Below are 21,194 nucleotides of genomic sequence, written 5' to 3' on the forward strand. Positions count from 1 at the left end.
GAACCTTCGCTTTCCTGCTTTGTGCTTCAGTTGTTATTGCTCCTGATTTTAATCTGAACAGAACTCACCACTGATGTATAGTTCAGGCAAAATCTAAATGCAGCAAGGAATGAGGCTATGTACGCATTGTCATTTATTCTGGCTCCAGTGTGCTCCTGAATCTGTGCACAGGCAATATTACCCACAATGTAGAGCTATCCTGTAGCTGGTTGAGAAATAATGCTGTTTGATGCATTTGGTCTCAACACAGCTTAAATCTGAAAGCAAAACTTAAGCCACATTCACTTCACATTTCAGCTGAGGTGTCTGTGTTTGTGAGAGCAATTGCACATGTGTGTGATTCATGAATAGTAATTTGGGGAAAATTTACCAGGGCTGGGAAAACAAAACAGGTTAATGAGCATTGAGTGAATACATCCCTACCTCACCTCTCGTGTGTACAACAAAATGCAAAAGCAACTTGAAACACAGTAGGAAGGAAGCAACTGCAGCACGTTTTAAGCTGCTAATGTGTACATAGCCTGAGTCCAGTTAATCTGTGAGCTGCCTGAAAGTGTCCAACCTGCAAGGAGGTCATTAGTTCATTATGTCACAAAGCATAATGCGAGGGGATGGTTTTTTTTTGTCCTCAGAGCTATAACAATTTGGCAATTAGATGAAGATTGCACCTAAGTCTGAACTTTAAAAACAAGTCCAGTTTTATTCTAAGGGCACTCCATGATGGCAACAGAGGAAGTGGCTGCAGCTAAAAAGACATGGAGAGAACCAGAATTCTCTGCTGTCATCAAATGACCCTATAATGTGTCAGCGTTGCCGATCTGAGGACTATATGATGCCATTTTGTTTCAAGACAATGACACTATTAGTGACCGAACCTGTAGCCATACCTGTGTTGATCCATCTGTTGCCAAATGCCTGGCAGCTAGCGTAAATCCCTTGTGCCAACATGGGGACCCTGCAGCTCAGTACCACTGAGCAGCGATCCACAGAGCCAGGACATCCTGTTATTTGCTTTTCCAGAAGTGTTGTTCACTATGAAATATGGGTGGCTGGCTGCTTTTTTACACAATTTTGGGGGAAAATTGGAAGTCTTTGCTTTCAGACCCAAATTTGATATTATAGTTGATACCAAAAAGTTGGGGAAATGTAGGTAACAACAAAAACAAATTTTGAAAAAAAGCATGTTTTGGACCTTCCAGTTTCACCTCCGCTGGATTTGCTGCTCAGCACCTTAAATGGCACTGCAGCCTACCACAGCCAGCCTTGCATGGTAAAGTGAGGACTAGGTGGAAGGGTAGCAATGGCTATAAAGGGAGGATGGCCGGTGAGCATACTGCCTGCTGCACAAGCTTGTGTATTGGCTTCTACATGAGGAAGTGCACTTTGGAATATTGGCATTGAGTTTCAGGATGTGGCCTCCCCCCTCCCCCCACTTTTACTACTGGTGGTTTTCAGTGGATTGGGGGGATATAAATGTTTAAATAAATGATATTTTCGGCATACATGGCTAATTTCATTGCAATGCAACCTTCAAACAAATGATGCTTAAGAACAGTGATGCTCTTACTTTTAAGAGCTTAGGATAGGAATTCCGGCCATATAAGTCTTACACTCTGTCATAAAAAGTATTCAATAATCTGAGCCTTATGAGGTTTTGTAAACTATAAACTAAAACGAAACAAATACAAAGCCCAATAAAATAGTTTTAAAGTTCCAACAGAATACTTGCACTCATGCAAGTAAACATGAGTCTAAACATATGCATGTTTAGTTGGTTCAGTAGTCCTTTGCAGGACTATTTTTTTCTAAATTCCACGGCAGTTTAGTTCAATGGGGGAGCATCTGCTTTGCATGGAGAAGATTCCAGGTTCAGTCTTTGGCATTCCTAGGTAGGGCTGGGAAACCCTCCCCTCTGAAAACCCTGGGGGCCCTGCTACTGCCACTCACGGCAAACAAACCTGATGGATCCAGGGTCTAACCCTCTGCACAATCTCAGTCCAGGAAGACTGGGAAGGTTTTACATGAAAAATTAGGAGAATGATTTTTCTCTTACTTGGCCAGCCCAGAAGGAAAAGTGGAAGCTTTGGAAAAATCAACTTTTTTAAAAGAGGAAAATGAAAGATCCCAAAATGAGAGGGAGCCCTATTTAAATGAACAATTGCCCTCACCAGAACCACTAGACTCTCAGTTGTGAGTGAAGCTGGGGGGGGGGGGGATTACGATTTTGTCCCCTTCAAGTTACAGACAGGAGTAGCGTTCCATTTATTTATTTGTTTTGCAATGCAAAGCTAAAGAGGAGTTTGCTGAAATGCAGGAGCAATGGTAAAAGTAACATTTCCATAGCAGTTTCTTTCATACAGCAATTTATAGAACACTGTTAGAGGTTTTCTAATATTATACAGGATGCAGGAAAATAAAACTTGTGGATTATGTGAGAGGAAACATAAATGCAAAATATTACTTGAAGGGGGGAAAGAATGAACCCTGATTGTTCTCTAAACCTTGGACAACCATTTCATTTAATGATTGTTTTATGAAACTGCTTTGCAATCTTTGTTTCAACATGAGGCCTCGGTTTACGGAACTGTAGCTCAAGGAAAGCATTAGTTAACAGTTACTTCAAAATATTTTTAAGAGGTTATCTAGTGCAACATCTTTCTAGAAGTGTTCAGTAGAAATGTAAACGAGAACGTAATAAAAGGAGCAAGCAGGTAAAATAAAAAGCCTCTTTCCTTCAAATATCAGTTAACATAGATTATAATGAGGCCAGAGACCTCAGGTAGGTTTAATAGACCTAGAATCTTATGAAGAAAAGGAGGGCCATATTTGAGTTTCCTTAGACCACAATCTGACTAGTTTACACACCTACATGGAGAAGGCTAGGACTTCATTTCATAAAACAATTCATTTTAGCACACCCTTGTTTTCATCAGAGAAATGTTGGAGGGTATGCATTTAGCTATCACATATCTTCTGTGTAACAGTGACCAAGCCTTTCTGTATTTTTATCATGGCCCACATAGTGCAAAGAAGAGCCAGAAGATGCTATCTTTAGGCATGCATGGTCTAGAGAGGGGGGTGGGTTCTTTAAAATCATATTGTGGGAAACCTGGGCTCGAAAGAGGGCTTTTGCCTTCCAGCCATGTACCTCCAGATGCTTCCTTGTTAAAATTCAAAAATCACAATTTCCTTATGGTTGCCCCGGGAGGTGCTTTGAGGTGCCTCAGTTTCTCATATTAAGCCCCCAAACAGCTGTTTCTCTAGAACTGCAGTGTGTTTGTTAGGTTAAAAGTTGTCAAATACAGAGGCTGATTAGTGCAGTAGATTAAAAATAGGGCTCTTTGTTGGAAAGATCTGTTAACAATATAAAATACAAGAAGACATTCCTAATAAATTATCTAACCAATAGAGGTAGGGCCCAAACCTTGATAGATTCAGAGTTTAAAGTCAAATAAGGACATAAGAAGCAAATGGCCAGCCGCCATACCTTTAAAGCATATTTAATCAGAAAACAGCAAGAGCAGACTAGAAATTATCTCCAGCAGCAAAATCTCCAAAGAAGCCAATAGAATCTGTAAATGATTTTCCCACTGCTGGTCTAACCAGTTCCCCTCCAGTGTGTTTGTAGGCAAATTGGGCAGCGATCACCTAAGCAGCAGGGGAAGTGGTAGTTATCTTCAGGTCGATTGTGTCCTCCCTAAAAGAGGGCACATGTTGCGGTGAGACCTGGAGACTGACCTCCTGTGTTGTAGGTGGGTAAGATTGGATAGCCACAACACCCGATTGGTAGGTCCCTTGATGTTGGGTTTAATCTGGCCAATGGGGCGCAGTCCAAACAGATCGAGGGACCTATATATATCCAAGCATGTGACCCAGAGCTTCCTCTTTCAGCTCGTGCATTTGGAACACCAGCCCACCTCTCCCTACTTTTAGGGCATTTTTTGTGATTGACCTTGCTATGCCGTCATGTGTCGTCTGTCATTGGGACAGGGGCACCGCAGGAATTTTCCCCACTTGGCTGTTGCCATTTGGGTTTCACCTGCCGCGTAGCAAATCATCACAACTTGTAAGGTTGCAGATAGGCACTGGTTCAGGTGATAGGGAACAGTCTTGCCATCCCTATGTGAAGGGTATTCTGTTACAGGAATCCAGGGACTCAGCTGGTTTGGTCAACCCCTGAGAGGGGGTTGTGCCCATACCTGAGTCCAGGGGAGCATCTGGAGGGTGAACATAGTCTGTTCCTGGCTTTTCGCCTTCCCAGGTGTTTACCCTTGGCTGACCTATGCTGGTGCCCTGGGTCAGTGCTCCCTGCAAGGGTGCAGGGAGCTAGTCGAACCAGAGCCTATGCAACCACTCACTTTCTGTAATCAATAAAGTTGTGGCCTAAATTCTGCCAAAAACCAAAACTAAAATTTGAGTCAAATGTGTCTTTATTTAGGGGGAAGGTATCTGGGTCTGAACACGCAAAAGCAAACACCTTACTCTTCATCAATGAAGCGCCTATACAAAGAGCAATATGCTCCTGGGTAACTGCACCCTGAGAATGGAGGTCTTCCACATGAGTGTCATCTGTTAAGTGCTAAGAAAGATGACTGGGGCTGAGAAAAGAAGATAATGTGAAGGATAAGTTTTTAGTGAGCAGAATAACTGAGTTTGTACAATGCATTCAATAGTTATGTGACACAGACAACTTTCCAGCATATGGATGAATTTGTAAGCAGTTTAAATTTTCATTTAACCTGAGGAGGGGTTGATTCCATAATTTATTTATATTTTGAAAAAAGAAATTCACAGAGTTATGTAAGCCCTCTGAAGGAAGGTGACAAAATTTAACTTCAGTAATAGCTGTAATTTGTTGAAAGCATTTCACACACATTGCCTGAGTAATTTTCACATCAAACCTATATATGGTAGGCCATCTTATTATTAGTCCTGTGTGATCCCTCTTTTATTATTGACTTCAGAGTTGTCGAATAGGCCAGGAAGTGTGTCAGGCATACAATCCAGTCTGTTATTGTTAAAATGAAGGGGAGGGTCTTAAAGCGGAGGAAGAACAGCTTGCAGCAGTGCTGGCTTTTATCGTAGATGGAAAATGGAGTCAATCTGTGGCAGAGATCTGAAAACAAAAACCAGCAGAAATTACTTGAGGAAGGGAACCAAGTCACAATATGGATTTAGCATATCAAAAGCAATGACAAATCTTAAAGATAGGAAATGGAGACATACCGTATTTTTTGCTCTATAAGACTCACTTTTTCCCTCCTAAAAAGTAAGGGGAAATGTGTGTGCGTCTTATGGAGTGAATGCAGGCTGCGCAGCTATCCCAGAAGGCAGAACAGCAAGAGGGATTGCTGCTTTCACTGTGCAGCGATCCCTCTTGCTGTTCTGGCTTCTGAGATTCAGAATATATTTTTTCTTGTTTTCCTCCTCCAAAAACTATGTGCGTCTTATGGTCTGGTGCGTCTTATAGAGCGAAAAATACGGTATATGACTTGGGTAAAGTAATCTTGCTCTCACATGCACATAGTTTCTTTCCCCCCTCTTCCACCATGAAGTAGCAGCAGCAGCCGCCCCTCCCTCCTCCCCTATCTTCACTGTGTCCTGGTAGCTGGGTCAGGGGTTTCCCTTCCACACCCTTCTTCTCATAGCCAGCTGGCTCACTGATTCTTATAACATTACTATTATACATTAATACAGATCCATTTTGTAAATTGCCAAGTACATTGTTTCACAGGCAAAAATAAAAAGGCCCCTGCCTCCAAGGAACTCTAGGCTCTAAAGGATCCTCTCAAGTTTCCAGTGTTTGTCATTCTAATGGAAATGGACAGGGATGGAGCTGTGATGCTCTTCCTATGAGGATGCCCTACAAGAGAGGTTTCCTCTTTCCCCAGGCTGTATCACAGTCCCTTGTGGTATTGGCTCCCTATTGAAGATTGGCTCCTTGTTTGGTTTTTCTGCAGTCTGAATGTATCCTCAGACCATGTTTTTCAAACTTTGAGTCAGGGTCAAACCTTCTTGAATTGGGACTCTTTTCTCTCTCTTAAAAACCCCCAAACAGCAACAGTTTTGTGAAGAGGGTCTAGGCTTCCTCAAACTCATACCTCCAGATGTTTTGAGACTACGATTCCTATCATCCCTGACTAGCTAGGGATCATGGGAATTGTAGGCCACAAACATCTGGGGGGCAGAGTTTGAGGAAGCCTGGAACCGTTAACCACTCCTGCACATGCCAAAAGTTCAAATCATTATTCCTCCATTACCCACCCAACCCCATGACTGTTGTTAATTTTTAAAAGAAGGAGAACCCCCAGTATGGGACTCAAATATTTGCTTAACATCACTATCACTTCTGGTTTGATACTTAGACCTTTGTATTTGCTTTTAAGGTTGTTTAAAAAAATACATCATTCTTCATCTCCCTGCACTTTAAAACTTGGGAAGTTCCCTATGGCCAGTTATCAGAGAAGACATGGAATGGTTGAAATACCCTGATCAGCCAAAAAGAAGAGGAAAAGATCAGATATCAATAAGCATCCCAGGAGTTATATGCAAATAGCCTGGGTCACAATCTGTAAAAGCCTGAAGGGAGATGGCTGGCTGGTGGTCAGGATGCTGCTGAGACTTTAGCTTACCTAAAGGCAGGAGCTTGCTTGTGGTGGCCCCATCTTAATTGATATGATTACCAAGGGGCTTCAACAAAATGGCCAGCATTTACTCTCTATGTCCACTTGCCCCAGGCTTTCCTTAACATTCAAACTGAAGAAGAGTTCTGGAGAACTCAAAAGTTTGCCCACTGTGATTATTGGATTTGCTAATCAGCTGAAATTACTGTACAGTGGTACCTCGGGTTAAGTACTTAATTCGTTCCAGAGGTCCGTTCTTAACCTGAAACTGTTTTTAACCTGAAGCACCACCTTAGCTAATGGGGCCTCCAGCTACCGCTGCGCCGCTGGAGCACGATTTCTGTTCTCATCCTGAAGCAAAGTTCTTAACCTGAGGTACTATTTCTGGGTTAGCGGAGTCTGTAACCTGAAGCGTATGTAACCCGAGGTACCACTGTATATGATTTTTATGTCTCCTGTGTGCTGGGGAGTCAATGCAGTCTTATTGGCCACTAACAGAATTTAAGTTTAAAAAAACAAGCCTTCAGTCAGGAATAGGACAGGGAATAAAATGGATTCAGTTTGCATTTAAAGTGTTTATCAAATTTGCCCTTTCCAAAACATTGTAGGAACCGAAACACAGCCATCCATAAAAATTCTCTTTTATATGAAATATGCTATGCAGTTCTCCAACCAAACAACATTCACAAATATGTGTACATATTTGTGAACAAAGTGCACATAAACATTATATTTGTGAAAATAACATACAAAAGGTGCATCAAGTTAGATAAAATTGCTTGCAAAAAATTGTACATTAGTCAAAACTGCATGTTAAAATGTGTTTATGGGGGGTGCACTAAAATGCTGAAGAAATTTCAAACCTAAAATAAAATCACAAATTGCAGCAGAAATGTGGAAATACGAATTTAAGATTGAAAAAATGAAAAATTGAGAGAACTGAGATTGATAGATTCTGCCATCCCTAGTTGGGAACATTGAATCTGTACTTTCATATCCTCTACTTTCTTTTCCTTTCTCCATTTTCTGTATAGGTTGAGTTATTATGCACAAATAATATTAGACTATACTTTTTATTCTTTCCTTTGGGCAATAATTATATTTCTGGGCATAATTAATTGCCCTTTTTCATTTCTCCTGTTGTGTGGATAATGCAAACTGTTATCCCAAACCATTAATGTTTATAAGAGATAACACTATTTCTTAAATGATTCTTGGTGTTCATAAATAATTTCTTAATTCAGTGCAGACTGTGGAAAATGCCTTACAGCTTGATCTTAACCACATTCACTTGGAAGTAAATTGATTTCAAGAGGACTTACTTTGAAGTAAATGTGTTTAAGATTCAGCTGAAGATGTCTTGCATAAATTTCATTTCGTTGCAGATGTAATGGTATGTCCTGTTATGCTTCAGTCCTTCAGAAGTTGTTCATTTAAGCTGCAGTCCTGTACATGCTTACCTGAGCGGAAGTCACATTGAACTCAATGGGACTTACTTTCGAGTAGACATGCATAGGATTGTATTGTTACTGCTATATATTGCCATAGGCATGTATGGCAGTAAAAAAGGGTTGTATACATGTGCAAATCTACTACCTCAATGTTGCAACAATAGTGAGAAGGAAAGATCTCTTTAGCAAGAATACACCTATACTTAAATAAAAGTATATGTGATAAATGCCTATTCTAAAATCAAATTCCAGGTGCCAATAGACATGCTTGCTTTTGAAAAAGGCCTTATGAATTACCATTGCAGATCTATCTCGGCATTCTTTTGTAAGGAATGTTTTAAAAATAAACTGGTGGTGACAGTTCTGTATGCTTTGATGCTTCTCTTGTGATTTTGAAAGCTGATGTATTTTATGTTTTTTTTAAGTATTTTAAAATATTTGGTAATCTCTCCTACCAACCTGTTTCTCTTTTCTCCTTTCCCTCTCTGTTCTCTTTCTGCACTGGCAGAGCACCTTGGATTAGAATTAAAGGGTATGGACTCAACCATTCATTTGTTAACCAGATACCATTACGAGCTGCTGACAGTCCTTCATATTGTATTTTGATAGCTTCAGTGGGATGGTTTTAAAAATCAGCTGTTCTGTTCATTGTTCTGGCACAAATTGGGCCAAACATAATACCTAAAATTACACTAAAGGAATTAAATCCTAAATAATCTGCATGGGTTTATTGCAGCACTTTTCCCACTCGCCTTAGTGGGAAACGTGTCTACCTCAGGTGACATTAGTCGGCTGCAGAGACTGGTCTTTGTCACTTTTCACTTCCATGCTGCATTATGTTTGGATGTAAACTGAAAAATTGATCGTGTCATTCTGGAAAACCATCAGCTTGTATAGTGGGAGCAGTGGACAAACACTCCAGTAAGGAAAAGGTTGGTGTGAAAAAATTAGGAAGTTGCAGCAATTCTACAAAGCTACCCTGGCTCTGAAAAAATAAACATGGAAAAGTCTATTTTTATCTTCCCCTCTGCCTCACTCCATTATATTCCATGTTTGTTTGGAAGGAATCATTTTAAAATGATAGAGCTAGGTAGGTCAGGAGGACTTGCCCAGTGCTGCAGAACTACAATTCCCACCGAAGATGGCCAGTGGCCAGGGATTATGGAAGCTGTAGTTCAACAACATCTGGAGGACCAAAGGATCCCCATCTCTGAGGGAGGTGTATGTTGAAATGTAAGGCCCCATAGTAGCCCAGTCCTATTTCACCAACACTAGCACTAGGTTTAGATGAGTTCCCCAACAGCTGTTCTGAATATGATACAAAATAAAGTAACACCCTGAGGTGGTAGGTTTCTGGGCTGTACCGCTTCCAATTTGAAGTAGAGGGTATATTTAGCCTTTAAAAAATACACAATTCACTGCATATACTGGATTTAAGGCCAAACTACATATGTAAGAAGGGACGCGGGTGGCACTGTGGGTTAAACCACAGAGCCTAGGACTTGCCGATCAGAAGGTCGGTGGTTCGAATCCCCGCAACGGGGTGAGCTCCCATTGCTCGGACCCTGCCCCTGCCAACCTAGCAGTTTGAAAGCACATCAAAGTGCAAGTAGATAAATAGGTACCGCTGCGGAGGAAGGTAAACGGCGTTTCCATGCGCTGCTCTGGTTCGCCAGAAGCGGCTTAGTCATGCTGGCCACATGACCGGAAGCTGTACGCCGGCTCCCTCGGCCAGTAAAGCGAGATGAGCACCACAACCCCAGAGTCGGCCACGACTGGACCTAATGGTCAGAGGTCCCTTTACCTTTACCTTACATGTTTAAAAGAGATTTATGAAAGACTCTTCTAACATACATTTTCTGCTGGTTGTGTGTAGTAGCAGGCCTTGGAGGATTGGGTCCAAACAGTGGCACTGGGGAAGAGAATAGCCAACCTTTTTTTTCTCTGAACAGTTTTTGTCATCTAAATTGCTGCCAGGTCCTCTTTGGTGAGGGGAAAATACAGATAAAATACACTTTGGGTCTTAACACCTTAGACAGAAAATGATGCTGAACCTTTCTCTCCAGTATGCTAGTTTCCTATGTGGAAGGAGAATTTTGTATGGGGAAATGTCCAAAAATCTCCCCCATCTCCAAGTGGTACAGGCCAGAATTCTATCACCTCTGCCCACCATAGGAGTGACCTTCACAGAGCGCATGATGGAATAGTGTGAAAGCACTTACTGGACATGCCCTTTAAAGGTTGAGTGTTCCATGTTAATGAGAACTGCACATGCAACTGGAAAATCAGGATTCCCAGCTGTACATGCATAGAGACCCTTTCTCACTAATGCTTGATGCTGAGTTGTCACTGCTGGGTGTGTTTTGCCTATGTGTGGTGGCATTCATTGAATGCAAGAGGGGCTAGTTTGAAACCCACCCACCGCTTATTCTGCATCATCTGTAGAGTGGCTCTTGGGAAGAAGTACATGATCCCATTGCCAGAGGGACTGCGCTGGGGTCTGAATGTATAAAAAGCTAAACTTGGAGCATATCAGTAGTTTCTGTAGGAGGCTCTAAAGCCATCCCTGGTTATTATTATCAGCCCTGTAGTCTAACCAATGATCTGCTTCCTTCTTCTTTCCCCATTCACTCAATATAATAGCAAAAATAGCTTGCTGTGTTGCCACACTGCTGTAGTAATTTCCGAGAAGAAACAATTTCCCACGCTTAAACTTAACAAACAGGAAAACGTGCTCACATGTATTCAAAACTAGATATCGTATCCCAAACATCTCCCTCTGAGTATCCTACTTGTTTCCTTGTTCTACTCGCTTCAAGTGAGGTTTATGAGGCTGGTTTAAAAACAAAGAAACAAATCCTTCCACATATGTCAGGGCTGGGAACCTCCCAGTTTGGCGCATGAGGCTGTTTCCCCCCAAATGATACCCTCTGGCCTCATATCTGATGTCTTTTCCCATGGGGAACTCAGTTGCACAGATGGCATCCCTGGCTCGGTTGGCATCAAGAAGAGGTGAGGACAAGGCAGGGTGAAGCAGCGATACCCAAACACCCAGCAAACTCCTGGCTATCGGGTGCTTGGGTGGTGTTGGCCAAGGGACCTTGATAGGCAGCTGGGTCATACCTGTGCCTGAGGGACGCAGAGGTTCTTGGAAGCACCCTCAAGTCCCCTTCCTTCTGCCTTGCAGCTATTCTAAATCCATGCTCCACAGGTTTTCACATATTTCCTCCTCCTCTTGGCTATGTAGCACTGACACACGAATGAAGCCAGTGAAAAATTATAAAAGCATAAGAATATAGAAAGGGAATTACTATAACATCAGGTGTCTTAGAAAAGCACATGTCTTTCAAGCCTCAATGACAGTGAAAACCAAATGCTTGTGTTCAGAGAAAGCTTATAATAATACTTTCACTTGTACGAAACATGGACCTTAGTCCACAGTGCTTGGTTATCATTTACCCACACAATCAGTTTGCAGGACAGCCTATCTAGGAAAGAGAGGCAAGTGCTTTCCAGAAGGAGGGTATATATAGCACTAGTGAGCCTTGGACCCCCCCAACCTATTCCTGTGTGGAGTGTTTGTCCATGTTTCCAAATTACTACTGAATCGTGCAAAATTTCATACTGGTAGCACCAAATGGACCTGTGTGAATTCATTAACCACAGTACATTCTCATCAGGTTCTTCTTTGTGGTGGGAATAGTAATAATAATAGTTCACAGGGAACAGCTACCTCCCACCAGATACATCTGCTGACAAGAATGCTGTAATTGAAGGGGAAATGTGCCTACTTATGTATCAGACCATAATTGTCAATTATCAGGAGATCCACTTCTGTGAACGAACAAACTTTATGTAGAAAGTGGCCTTGAATTGACAGTGCTCCTGAATCAAAAACACTTTGAAATGACATTTGGAATTGAGGATTTTTGACATCCCTACTTAGCTTAAACTTGTGTTGCTTTTTTAAAAATGTATTTCTTTCTAGGCTCACTGTTATGCAAGAAATATCTTTTGCCATCCTGACTCTTCTTTTCAGCCCCTCCCCCCAGCCATGTGTGTACCTGTAATGTTCCGTGGATGACATTTCTTCACATGCACATGATTTCCTCTTAACAAATTATCGCGCAAGATAATTTGTTATTTTTTAAAAATCACATTCTAGCACATGCATGAAAGAGTTACTGGACCCTGGCTCAAATGTCTTACAATTTAAGTGGAATTTCGAGTTGCTGTTTACATTGCCTCATATTCTCACTGTACAAAGCTGTATAAGTTTACATGTTATAAATTGTTTCATAGCTAATTATTTTTGCTGAACATTAAGGTCTCTAATTTCAAATGAAACTTTGTGATTCCAAAGTATTGTCACTACACAGTAATAGATATAACAACAAATGAGATTTGCAGCACAGGCCTAGACATGTCTACTCAGAAATAAGCTCCACTGAGTTGAATGAGACTTAGTCCTCCATGATTTGTATAGGATTGTGGGTGCTGCCATCAAATGTTTGATGTTGCAAATGGATGACGACAGAATTTTCATGCAGGTCTCAAATGGTGGATTGATCAGCTCATCCTGGCAGTCACATTTCATGTCAGAGATTAGGATTTCATGTGAGAGAAATAAGATTATGGAGAAAATTATTACCTTGGTAGTTTTGCTCATCCAGATAGTTAACAATTCACTGTTGAATTCAAGAAAATTCCTAATAAATCTTGGTGAGGACTTAATTTTATCACTAGGAAGAGTTATATTCACCAATCTGAGAATCAACATTTGAGTTTTTTCCCTTTCTTTCTTTCTTTCTTTCTTTCTTTCTTTCTTTCTTTCTTTCTTTCTTTCTTTCACATCCTGCCTTATAGGAAACAAACAGATCCTCCCACGGCAGTTTACAATAAACATCAACCTATGTTGTTGCTGCTGCTGTTTTTTAAAAACCTCACAACCAAGAAACAATATAAAACTATTAAAAGCCACCAGGATCCTTCCCACCAGGCAGCTGGTGGTAGAAAAGCCTTGTGGGGGTGAGATCAGAGGGGGGTAATCCCAGTTGGAGCAGATCTGAGGTTGTGGTCATGGAATTTATTTTATTTCGAAGCAAAGTTAAAAGAACAAGATCACTAAAGAAATAAACTCACAGATAAATTATTGTATTAAATCTGGCTACTTTTGCAGAGTACAAAGATTCATGGGTACAGCACTCAATAACAACACTCTATCATAGTAAGACTTGTTAGCTATTTGTTGTAGCTGTGAAGAACAAATTTTCAAACTTTTAGAAATTACGCTAAATACAGTGAACCGTGTACCAATATAAAAGTCTTCAGTGTGCGCTTTCTTTCTCTCTCTATATATGTGAAACTTCTTCCATCTAGGCAGTCTCAGCTTAGGGTTTTTCAGGGAAGGAGTGTTTAAATGTGCAGCATGAGTAACAGACTGAAAAAATTCCTGATGGGCAGCCTTTCTGTTTCTTGCAGCAAAACATGTTCAAGGCTGGTTCAGATCCTCTAGTTTCTGATGAAAGCAATGTGAATCTTAGGTCTTCTTTAAATTGGTAGATGCCAATGTTGGAGCAGCCTGATACCAATTCAGATTTCTGGTGTCTATGATATAAAGTCAAAGGAGATGCTCTGCATTCTAAAACCATCGTCTGCAGTACGTTCATATGCCTGTCTAATATTGTAAAGTGTTGAAAATTTAGATGTGGCTCAGCTGCCAGGGCCCTTGCTGAGATTTCAAATTGTAATGTGGGAGTGGCCTGTATACTCTTCAAGAGAATTGGATCCCCCCCAAATATATTTAATTAGCTAGTTAATTTATAGACCACTTCATGTTTCAGCAGAAATCTCTAAGTAGTTCATGTATCACAAAAAAGGGGTACTTAATCTGTTCCGGAAGTCCGTTCTTAAACCAAAGCGTTCTTAAACCAAGGCGTGTTTTCCCATCGCAGCGGGGGACTCAATTTACAAATGGAACACACTCAACAGGAAGCGGAACATGTTTTGCTTCCTAGGCAAAACTCACAAACCAAAACACCTACTTCCAGGTTTGCAGCGTTCTTAATCCAAGTTGTTCATAAACTAAGCTGTTCTTAAGCCAAGGTGCCACTGTATTGGTATAAGAAATCAGTAGCTGAAGGTGGCACTACCTGACCTCTCTCTGGCTGAGTTGCTGCTGTATTCAGGGATGGCAAGCAGGCAGGGTGAGGCCAACGTGGTACAAACACCATGACAGGAGCAATGGGTTGGCTCCAGCAGTGCATTTGCACTGCACCAACCTCTCTGCCCCTTCCCACCCTGGTTTTCAGCAGGAACTCAGCTGGTAGAGAGGTCAGTTGTGGTGACACAGCCCCCCCCCCATTCAAAAGGAAACTCTTATGATACTCTATGGCTAATAATTATTCCACCTACAGCTCATCTTTGTAGCATAGATCTTTTCCGATCACAAGCCAGGCAGAGAGGAAGGGTTTGGGGACTGGCATGTACAAACTGGTGAAAAGGCACTTAAATGTTTCCAGCTTTGCATGTCCTAAGTATAGAGAGATACTCTAACATCTCAGGTAAGAAAAAGGCTTCTTATCTTACTGATAGTCAGTGGGATTTGCCCATTTAAGCCGCTTTGAGCTAGAGTTATAATAGCACATGCCCATTTTGAAAAGCAAAGTAGGGTTTGAGGGCCTAATGTGTGCCTGCAAATTCTGACAGCCAAAGTATAAACCTCCTGAGTGCTTATATACTGGAAAGGTAACACAGTAGTCAAGCCATATAATCCTCAGGTATATTCACACCTGAGGCTGAAAGTGAAATCTACAGTGCCCTTCAGTTCTCTGGCATCAACATGAATAGCAGGAGAGAGGCTAAAAGGCGCTTTAAGCGCCTGATATTTGAAAACACTCTTTTTAAGGCTAGGTTTGATACCCACTTTTTGGAATGGAATTTAAGCTGTAAATTGCCTAGGATGTCTTAGAAATCTTGATCGTCACCTTATTGAAATTTCCTTCCTGGTCCTAAAGTGGGCATGAGTTTTTCTTTCACCATTTGTCAGGCAGTAGATGCCATCAGTGACAGATGATAAGAATCTCTGGTTTTGGTGCCTTCCTTTCTGAGGAAAGGCCAGATCCTGATCCATCCAGCGCCTCTACTTGGTTGGATGACACACAGAGGACTCTGGGAAGTAAAAGAGGGAACTATTGGGGTGTGTGTGTGTGTGTGTGTGTGTTTTGCTAAATCCTAAAGGGAGGAGTTATGTAGAACACCCAGTCAGTTTTCAGATGCCAGCAAGCCCAAAAGTAAAATGAAACCACCACTGCACAGAGAACAATCTCTTCTACACAAGATCCCTGCATTGGTGATAATGCTGCATTTTAAGCTTTTTAATCTCTCGCAGGATTACTGATAGCCCATTCTTAAGACATGTGTTGGCTTGCAAAATATGTTGGATGGCAAGCATCAAAAGAACGGCACAGAGCACAGCAGTGATTTGCCCGTGCAGCCGTGGTACATCAGCTGCACCAGCAAATTCATCTTGCATCACAAATGTTAAAAGTCAGACAAAATGAAAAATGAAAAGAATGAATGCATCTGAGCATTTGCTATACGAAGGCACAGAACTCATAATACGTTTGATTGCTATTCTTAAATGAATGGTGAAAGAAGTGAAACAAGTGAACATGAGTAAGTAAAAGGTGAGAATAGGTATAAATGCTCCATTCTTGCTGCCCGCAACATTTAGACTGCAATCCTATGCATGCCTACTCCAAAGTAAACCTACTGAAGTAAATAGGGTGTGTTTGAATTGCTGCCTGATTGCACTATAGCATACCTTTTAGGCATAGCTGTCAACCTTCCCTTTTTTTTTGCGGGAAATTCCCTTATTCCAGTTTCCCGCTGCTTCCCATTGCTATCCCGGATTGTTAGATATCCTGTAGACTGTCCCCGGGACAGGTGAGGCTGCTGATCCCTTGTTTTCGAGGCTGCTGATCCCTTATTTTCAAATATGAAAGTTAACCAGATACCATTACGAGCTGCTGACAGTCCTTCAGTTGACAGCTATCCTTTTAGGTCATGTTATTTCATTTATTGGTTCAAATTTCACAGCACAGCAAAAGCTTACCTGTCATACTTTAAAGTGCATTACTCCTTTATTTCTATAGCTGTGTTCAAATAGAGGAGCTTAGACTCTTATTGTGGAATAAATCAGAAGTTCATGGGCAGTGTCCCTCCCCCCACATTAGCCTCCTTGTTAGTTCATACCGCTTTTTTGTGAAATAGCTTTAAAAGTGAAGTAGAATTCATATGGGCTGAAAGGATGTGAAAGAATTGAATTGATTTGTAAGACTCTAAAATAAAGGCCTGATAAAAATTTATGCACAGGTATGTGCAACAAACTTCAGCTTGCAAAACCCCCCTCAAAACAAACCCCCCCACACACAAAGGGATCATTTTCAGTGAGTGGTGAAAGGGTTAAGCAGCCCTCCCTCCTCCTGCTTCTGTGCTCTAAGTTGTCACTTCCTAAAGCAGCTTTTCTGCAACAAAAGCAGCCTTGAGAGTTTTGTGACACTTGTTTGCCCATAACATTTGATTAGGCCTTCAGACAGAGCTTTTCATGCCGGACAAGGTAACTGCCTTAAATTAGAAAGTATGTATGCATATACAAAAAGACAAAAATGTGTGTGTGTGTTTCTGTTTCTAATTCTATATAAACCAAAATATTCCATATACCTAAAATATGTGATTACTGCCTATAGTGAAGGGCTAATGTACTTCATTACAAAACTTCGGTTTGGGAGGGGATCATTTTCAAGGTCATAATCTTCTCTCTTTTATGAAATTGTAACTTAATATTATGCATGTGTACCTAACAAGTGTAACTTGAGAATTATTTGGCGCAGACTACGAACCATGCCTTCATGGATTTTTATAATTTATATTGCCTTATCTGCAGTCATTCCTTCTCTCACCCCATTCACACTGGGCTGTGCAAGCCTGACCACCATCCAATTCAGGGCCTGATTTGGTGATCTGCATCCAGCCCTGATTAATTTTGGATCAATCTGAGCCCAGTGCAACCTGATCTGGGACTGGAAATCAAAACCTTGTGTTCATGTTCACTTAAACTCTGAAATCAAAATGGCCATTACTTTTTTGTTTTTTTCACGTAGATGTATGATATTGGGAGACATGGTAGCCTCCCAAGAGAGGATTAGCCTTGCCAAATTTCAGACAGTCAATTTTCTGCTTGTGTTTAAGTTTGTATCCCCCCCCAAAAAGAAACTAATGTTATTAAGACTGTACTGCACTGATGTATGTAATATTACCCTGTATGAGTGCTGCTTGCTCAGTGACTGTGTACAATGTATTGGACTGTGTACAATGAAGTCACAAGACTTAGACACAAACACAGAAGACTAAGTATTAATACAGAAAGCAGAACACAGCTGTAAATAAAATGCAAACCTAACCTTAAAAACTAGGGCCAAAATTTGGGGTAGAGGGGAAAACAACTGGTTATTTTGTGGAAGGCTGGGACTGGATTGATTGGGAAAGGATGGGAGACAAATAGGTATGAGAGATGCTAAGCCAACACTTCAGCTGGTGGAAGAGCTGCAACACGCAAGCCGTTGGCACTCTGCTCTCGTATAAAACACCCCAGTGAGAGAGACACAGTTGTTGAAGAACCTCATTTCAGACAACATGGAGGCAGATACGCCAAACCAACAAACATGACTGGCATTAGAGACCAGATCTACCATTTCTAGGAAATTTGGTGACCGAGTGGATGTGAGACATTGTTAGACCTGGCCTCTGAGAAAATTATATTCCAGGTTTGCTTCTCTGTTGTTTCTCAGTGCGTGAACCTGCATCTAAACGCCACCTGTTCACTCACAGTTGTAGCCCCCCATTCCTTCCCTGGTTTCCTTCCCTCTCCCAGCCTTTAACCAGGTGCACTTCTGCTCCAATTGACTTGACAGGCTCACAACACTGGGCTACACCTTCATGGTGGCCATATGCTACTCTAAGCCTGCCTCCGCCCAGCAAAATGTGTATACCAACACTGAGTTACTTTGCAGGGTCGACATAACCACCCATGCGTTATCAGCACCACTCCTACCCTCTGCAATATGAGCATAATAATGATGGCCTTTTTTGCATTGGCATTAGCCCAATAATTTTTTTAATGTTTACTAACTCAGAAAAATATTTTTTGTATGAAATAAGATATAAGTCAGAAAGATCTTTGCTGCTGCCTTTGTCTTTGAGCTACTACACCTCAACCACAGCAACACTGCAATTCTGGATAGCAGAATTGCTTTCTGTGGGGCAGCAATTGCTTCTCCACCATTAAAGACTATCAGAAAAGTATTAAGAACAAGCCAAGATGTTCCTGTTTTGAAGACTATATCATTCATGTTTAATTCAAACCTTCTCTTTGGCTTATTGGCTAGATCTTCTTTCCTAAAAGTCAGTTATTGCTGACACTTCATTCATTGACCAAAAGTACTGAAACGCGGGAGCAGGCTAGTCTGTCATAAATACCAATGGGCGAGCATAGTGCCTGCAAGTGGTGTCTCATATCTCGTGTCCCTCAAGTGCTAGAGACATACTTTTTTAAAAAGGAAAAGAAAGCTGAGAAACTGGAAATTGTGGCTTATTTGGGGGGTGGGGTGGGGTGGGCAATTGCACTCCCTGTCTTCCCTGCAGACACCCATGCAGGCAACCCATTGGTACACACTTCCAACCATTGGTACATCTGCACAGCTTCTGATAGCAGAGAGGCTGGGTCTAGGCACATCAAAGAAGCATTTCAGTCAAACGTGTTGTAAATTTAAACAGGGAAATCTGGTAGAGAAAAACAGGACTCCACAATGTTATATTGCATATACAACACATATAAATTGCTTCTTCTTTACCAGTGTTTTCTGTAGCCGAGTCCTGGATACTCTCCTACTCCTCTGCTGTTCTTAGAGGCTCCAGTAGCCAAAAGATACACAGTGATTCAGTTTCTCTTCCACTGTCTTCTGGTTAGTTGTTCGGGTTCTGTGACTTCTAAATGCTACCAGAGTTAAGAGATACTGGGCTCAGAGCGAAGTGTATGTAGATATATATTTCCTTTGGCTACTTTACCAACAAAAAATGAAACTCAGTAAGTGTTTCCACTGTGGGTCAACATGAAGTTTCTGCAGTATTGAAGGACATTTGTGGGTATGAAAAGGTGCCACTGACATAGTGCCAAAAAAGAGAAAAGAAACAAAGTAGATCAATATATATACAATGTGTATATTGTTTTATGTGTTATATTTATTATTTTATGTAGACATAATTACATAATTTAAACAAGTGCAATACATTTCATCATAGAGGGGAAGGATGACCATGGGATCAGAATGCTTGCTTACTCCGCTGTTCAGGTGCTAAGCGCTGATGGGCAACTTCAAGGCCCCTCCTTTCTCTTCTCAGGGTTGTTTATCTTTAAACCAGACTTGGACCAGATAGCCCTTCAAATAGAGAGGTTCTTCAAATGCAAGACGGCTCTCTGTAAAGTAGGACGCATGACCACTCTAGGAACATGAGACCTCTGAGAATATGAGAACTGCTATGCTCTTGCTTGAATGCTGTCAGACATCGGGTATTCTACAAATAGTTGTTCACAAAAGAAGTAGGTTTGTAGGATTATAAGAAAACATGGGAGAGATGTCTTGGAAAGAAAAAGGAACCCAGTGTGAATTGTTTTTTGTTTGATTTGATTCACGTGAACAGGAAATAGTAAAAGCAAAGGTTTGGAGAGAAGTAGAATATCTACACCTAATGTTGGGCTAGGAGTACAGATTTTAGTGTATAAATCAGGAAAAGAGCCCATTGGGTTCCGTCTCCTAGTGAGAGGGTTGGTATATTCAGAATTCATATTTTTAAACTGATATGTTTTTAACCGCTCATTGTTTTTATGTCATTTGCAGAAGCTGAGGAGCTGTATCAGAAGAGAGTTCTGACCATAACTGGGATTTGTGTTGCATTGCTTGTTGTGGGAATAGTGTGTGTGGTAGCCTACTGTAAAACCAAGTGAGTGACATTTCTTAATAGTAAAGAGAGCTTTTATAATGCATGGACAGTTTATGCCATTCTTAAAGTTCCAGTTGTTACCAGCCGAAAATACTGTTGTGTGTAACCTGAGCTCTGAGTGGCATCACTGCAGGGATTCCAGCACTTACCCAAGGATCAGTTTCACTGGACACATAGGGTTTTATTTACACCTATATGCAACCTTACTAAGCTTTAGGGAGGAAAAGGAAGGGAGTGAGTCTACTGTTTTCAGCAACTGGTGAAACATGCAGTTCCAGAGTGCTTTCAGACAGTGCTTTCAGCATAGCTACATGGGAGGAGGCTAGAGCAGTGTCCACTCGCCAGGACAGGAATGGGGCCGAGTGAGGCGGAAGTGAGGTCATGGGAGCTCTGGGTTCTTGTTGTTGGTCCCACAAGTGGGTGAATGCTACCACCCACTGGGAGCTCCCCCCACCTCATTGCCACCTTGCTCTGCTTCCATTCCTCAGGGATCAGCACCAGTGCTTCTACTCTGATACCGTCAGGCGCCATTGTTGCCACCCATGGTAAGTTACATTGTTAACAATTTTAGAAATATAGGCAAAAAGCTGTTGAAGTGTGAATTAGAAAATCTTTAAAGAAGAAAAAACTAAAAAAAAACTGATAAAGTGGTGCAAACCAGAACAGTAATAGTAAAAGTTTACTGAAGTGTAGATATTATTATTATTATTATTATTATTATTATTATTATTATTATTTACTAATTATAATTTTTTTCAGCTGCTTTATCTTGCTCAAGGCAACCCAAAGTGATTTACAACCAAACAAAAAACCCCACACAGAGACACTGAAACCATATGTAAGCCAATAGGCTCCCTCTCGCAATACATCAATGCACACATTGAAAACCATGCCTTAGTCTAACAAGAACAACAAGGCAGGAGAGTAGTGCTAAGAACAATTCCCAGCTGAAGTAATTGTACTACTGTTCTCTTCATGCATCTCCAGTGTCTTATCTAATCTGATAAAGTTCCCATATGCAAACTGCAAAGATTGAGCGCAAGCCAAAATTCTCTAATTC

The 21,194-nt window shown here is 41.2% G+C and overlaps 1 protein-coding gene across 5 annotated transcripts in view; it reads left to right on the forward strand.

Annotated features, from left to right (window-relative positions):
- The window catches only part of NRG2 (neuregulin 2), a 133,115-nt gene that overhangs the window by 103,955 nt on the left and 7,966 nt on the right, over positions 1-21,194 (forward strand). For 3 of the 5 annotated variants that reach the window (XM_083748623.1, XM_083748624.1, XM_083748626.1), the window contains exon 6: positions 20,032-20,134. In XM_083748623.1, coding sequence (XP_083604749.1) covers positions 20,032-20,134 — 103 coding nt within the window. Of the gene's footprint in view, positions 1-8,582; positions 8,607-20,031; positions 20,135-21,194 lie in introns of all 5 variants that reach the window. The other 2 variants (XM_083748622.1, XM_083748625.1) reach the window with 1 other exon arrangement.

Source organism: Podarcis gaigeae (genome assembly GCF_964106915.1).
Source record: "Podarcis gaigeae genome assembly, chromosome: 7".
Classification (NCBI taxonomy): Eukaryota; Metazoa; Chordata; class Lepidosauria; order Squamata; family Lacertidae; genus Podarcis; species Podarcis gaigeae.